The sequence below is a fragment of the Myodes glareolus genome, chromosome X, assembly GCF_982192425.1.
Source record: "Myodes glareolus chromosome X, mMyoGla1.1, whole genome shotgun sequence".
NCBI classification, from domain to species: domain Eukaryota; kingdom Metazoa; phylum Chordata; class Mammalia; order Rodentia; family Cricetidae; genus Myodes; species Myodes glareolus.
Window position 1 is genome coordinate 41,691,294 of NC_142053.1, and position 4,612 is coordinate 41,695,905.

Sequence of the window (4,612 nt, forward strand, 5' to 3'; positions counted from 1 at the left end):
AAGTCCCTAGCAAACCCTAAAATGGCTCCCTTAATTAAGATATTTACTTCCCTGCTCCCATATCCATCCTTCCTCCATCCCACCCATCCCATTCCCCCAAGCTCACGAGGGGTGCGTCCACCCACTGAAACAGTGGGACTGATCTAATGGGAGCTCACCAAGGTCAGCTGGACTGGGAGTGTTGGAGAATGTGATCAAAATGGACACTCTGAATGTGGCTGGCAATGAAGGCCGACTGAGAAGCCAAGGACTATGGCACTGGATTTTTATTCTACTGCATGGACTGACTTTGTGGGAGTCTGGTTTGTTTGGATGCTCACCTTTATAGACCTGGATGGAGGGGGGAGGACCTTGGACTTCCCACAGGGCAGGGAACCCTGACTGCTCTTAAGGCTAGAGAGGGAGGGGGAGGGAAAAGAGAGGGGGGGAGGAGGTGGAAATTTTTTTTAAAGTTTATTAAAATACAAAAGTCTCCATTTCCGTCCCTCCTCCCAACCCCTTCCCACTCCCCCCACTCTCTCCCCTCCTCCCTCTCCATCCCTAAGAGCAGTCAGGGTTTCCTGCTCTGTGGGTAGTTCAAGCTCCTCCCCCCTCCCTCCAGGTCCAGGAAGGTGAGCATCCAAACAGACTGGATCCCAAAAATCCAGTATATGCAGAGGAAGCAAGTCCCAGTGTCATTGTCAATGGCTTTTCAGAACGACTCCGGGCCAGCCACTTTCAGAGAATCCGGCCTCATTCAGAGATTCTGGCTGGATCACGTGCTTGCTCAGTCCCAGTCAACTGGCCTTGGTGAACTCTCATTAGATCAGTCCCCTTGTATCAGTGGGTAAAAAAATAAATAATAAAAAACATAAAAAATAAAATAAAAAAGCATTTAATATGTGCTTATCAAAACTGTAACCTTATAAAGCAAGTTACCTTTCTCTCACTCTTTTTTTTTTATTTAATAGGGTGCTTAAACTGGTGACAATACTAGAAATTTTTTTTTATTTTCAAGATAAGAAATAGGTTATATTCAGCACATACATATTTTTAAATGTTACAGTAAAAATTGAAGTTCTGTAAAAACAATGCAATCCTGAGTTTTAAAATTTTCTGTGACTGTGTTAAGTTCACTGATTACACTATCAACATGAATTCATTATTTAGTAACCTTACTAACATTTCTTTCTTTGCAGAAACTTGAGCATGCTAAATTTTAACAAATTATACCCAAGACATTAAAAATCTACTTAAAAATGTATCCTTTCATTATTCTGAAGGAGTATGTTAATACTTTCAAAATCCTTAGTCCATTTTTCCTAGTAAGAAATTACAATTTAAGATCTTGTAGCACTAGTCAAAATTTAACTAAATTAGGAAAATCAAAATCTAAACATACTAATTAACAGCAACAACAAATTCACTAACAGCTCACAATTTACAGGCTTTAGCACATTTAATTATTGAAATAAGTTGATTTTATGTAAAAATCTATAAATTTTATATATTGCATTAATATTTCTAAACCAAATCTACAGTCCTAATCAACTTTGTCTTTTACTGAAAAAAAATGAGCATCATTTTAAGATACACGCCATACAGTAGAAATAGCTTACTGTCTCAAAAGATTTACAAAGGACCCTGCTGATCTGGTGTATTTCGCTGAGGTGCAACCTGAACCCACACTTCATCTTCAGAAAGTGAACTTGAACTTCCTGATTCAGAGTCCGAGTCATTGAATTCGTAGAAGGCCCACTCGTTGCTAGACTCACTCGTTATATCATCTTCCTCAGTGATGGCATTCTGACCAGGTTCAAGACAGGAAGGATAAACTCGAGCACTCAAGCAAATAAAGCCAGAGAAAAACCTCAGAAGATCTAACACAGTACCTATGTTAACCCATTGGTTTTCCCTAGTATCATATTCATAGACTATCACTCGGTTCTTTTTCCATTGAGGGGTGGTAGCAGTGATGAGCAGCAACTTTTGACTATAACTGATAATCTGGTAGTTGTGGATTTCTGAGTCCAATGGAATATTACTAATCTGCCTCCACTTTCCTCTGGCTGGGTTGTAGACCTTCACAACTGGGGTGTCACAAATACAATAGATTTCGTCTTTGAAGACACAGGCATCCTGAAAGTCATTTCGCTTAAGAGACGCACAATTCAGCCACATATTATGGCTAGGATCATAGCAGACCATGCGCTTGTTGTTGACAGCGTAAAGACAATTCCAAACCACTATTAGTTCAAAGGAATAAAAGGAATGGGGTACAGGAGCGACTCGTGTCCACTGGTTCCTCTGAACACTGTAGCATTCCACTTCCCTCAATTTAGCTCCAGTAATTGGATCTCGCCCGCCCAAAATGTAAATGTAGCCATTCAGGTATGCAATATCCATGCCCTCCCGACACAGCAAGCGGTCTTTCAGTTGATACCAACTATTTTGGACTGGTTTATAGACCCATAGGTCTTTCCTGGACTGGGCAGCAAGATAGATGTCATGGTCTGGAGAGACACAAACAGCCGAGGAGGTAAGGTTATGAGTGCGTGCCAAGCTGGACAAAGGAGATGGCATTGTGTAAATATCTTCAGAATAAGGGTCATAGCAGAGAAAAGGATCCCTGGGGTGTCCAAAAAAGATTACCATCTCTTTGGCACACATACCCAACCTTCGCGGTGGATTTCCAGCTACAGAAACTACAGAACTGCTGATACTGCAGCTTTTGCTGTTGTCTGGCTTGAACGCCACTGACTTGTAGGATCGATCACCAAAACGCAGCTGCAGGAGGGCCCCTGCAATAATGTCCAGGCAGTACTTCTCCACCACAGGCTTGGTCAGTAGCCCTCCCAGGTAGTCCTGATCTTCTGCACGGAAGAGTGCCCAACGAATACACTTAAAGACTGCTGCAGCACTGGGGCCTCGCTCTTCCGGAGCTGCCTCGAGCCACTGCACGGCCACATGACACACGGTCTTCTCACTCTCTACATCCAGACTGTCTAGACTCAGGATCTCCAGCATCTGCACCAGCGTCAGATCAGCCAATGTCTCCTCCCGAATGGAACCCATCCTGCTGAGCTCCTTGAAGTTGGAAGCTATGAAGGCCTGGGTCTGTGAGCGTAGCTTGTGATCGTCAAAAGCTTCGGCAAACTTGAGAATGGCCGTGCAGTTGGTCAGGTCAAGCCGGCGAATCATGAAGGACGCACAGGCTTCCTGCACGTACAGAAGTTGGAACATATCTGAGGCCACGTACAAGTGTTGAACATTGGCCTCAGTAAGGGACAAGCGACCAGTGTAGCAGTAGTTGACCAAGACCTCGAAGGACTCAGCATCCACATCATGGATGGTCACCCTGGCATGCTGGCTCTCGTACATACTGCTTGAAAACATGGTTTTGAAGTAGGGACACGCTGCTGCCAGCACGTTGCGGTTGCATGAGAAGAGGCGCCCAGTGCCAGGCTCGCTGCCAGGTGTCACCACCTCGATGGTCACATCACACAGCATCTGCGCATCGTAGAAATACTTGAGCTGGGCCAGGAGGGCTGCAGAATGTGCCATATCCTCTACCTCCTCGGCGCCTGAGAAATAGGCCGACACCGAGGGCTTGGAAATCCTATTTTGCTGCCTCGCTCCGCTGGCACTGGCAAGGCGGGGAGAATGCGAGTTGTCTTCCCCGGACTGCATGGTGGAGATGGCAGCTGAGCGCGGAGGGCCAGAATGACTCCTCCTTACACCTCTCTTGCCAATGGCCCCAACAGACTGGATTAGCGGCCGCAATTACTCAACTGGGCCTCTGCTGCTGTGCTGCCTCCCTTTATTGCGTAGCGCGGATCTGACCCATTGGTTTCCTTGGCACCCTTTCTCTGCACCGCTCACCCTCACAAGACCATAGCCACTTTCTAAATAGCTTATTCCTGTACCCTGTGGGACAGCAGCTTTGGCACCTCTAGAGTACTTACTTCCAATGTATATGTTAATTATAGATTATATGGGTTGAGTTTCATTGGAAGAATTGGAGTAAATACACTCCAATTACACTAGAGAAATAAATATGACTAAGCTGCTCAAATGATTTCATCACTTGTTTACTTGTTTTTCTATTAGAATGAGCTTGCATAAGGACATAGATTATCAACTTAGGTTTTACAATTCTTAAAGTCTTGCTTCTCCATTAACTATGAAGTTTTTATTGCACTGAATGAAATATGTCTTGGAACATAAAAATTATTCCTAAGAATTCAAAGATCTTACAGTGATCCATTTTTTCTGACCTTATTATATATTTACATTAACAAAATTAAGGCTTACCACATACCAAAAATCAGGTGTCAGTGTATTTCCAACATTCTCTTCCTTCTTCATGGAATTGAACTGTGTATAGTATAAATCTTGTTTTAACATTTGCCTTGCTTAATATCAGCAATAATATCCTTTATGTTTAACATAATGTATTTATCACCTTGTCTCCAAGAACAAAAACCACAACAGATAGGAAGACTCAGGAATTAATTGATTTTGAAACATTCTTTTCTCAGTCCTCAAGGTCTTCTATTAAGGAATATCACATATATATATATATATTATTAATTATACATTATATATGTTTATATTATGTATATGTTTTATA

General features: G+C 42.8%; 1 protein-coding gene across 1 annotated transcript; it reads right to left on the bottom strand.

Moving 5' to 3' along the window:
- Positions 1-1,611: 1,611 nt before the first annotated feature.
- On the bottom strand, positions 1,612-3,765 carry LOC125405540 (kelch repeat and BTB domain-containing protein 7-like). Its single transcript, XM_048442132.2, has one exon. It carries the CDS (start codon positions 3,667-3,669, stop codon positions 1,612-1,614), a length of 2,058 nt encoding a protein of 685 aa, XP_048298089.1. The 5' UTR covers positions 3,670-3,765.
- Positions 3,766-4,612: the final 847 nt, after the last annotated feature.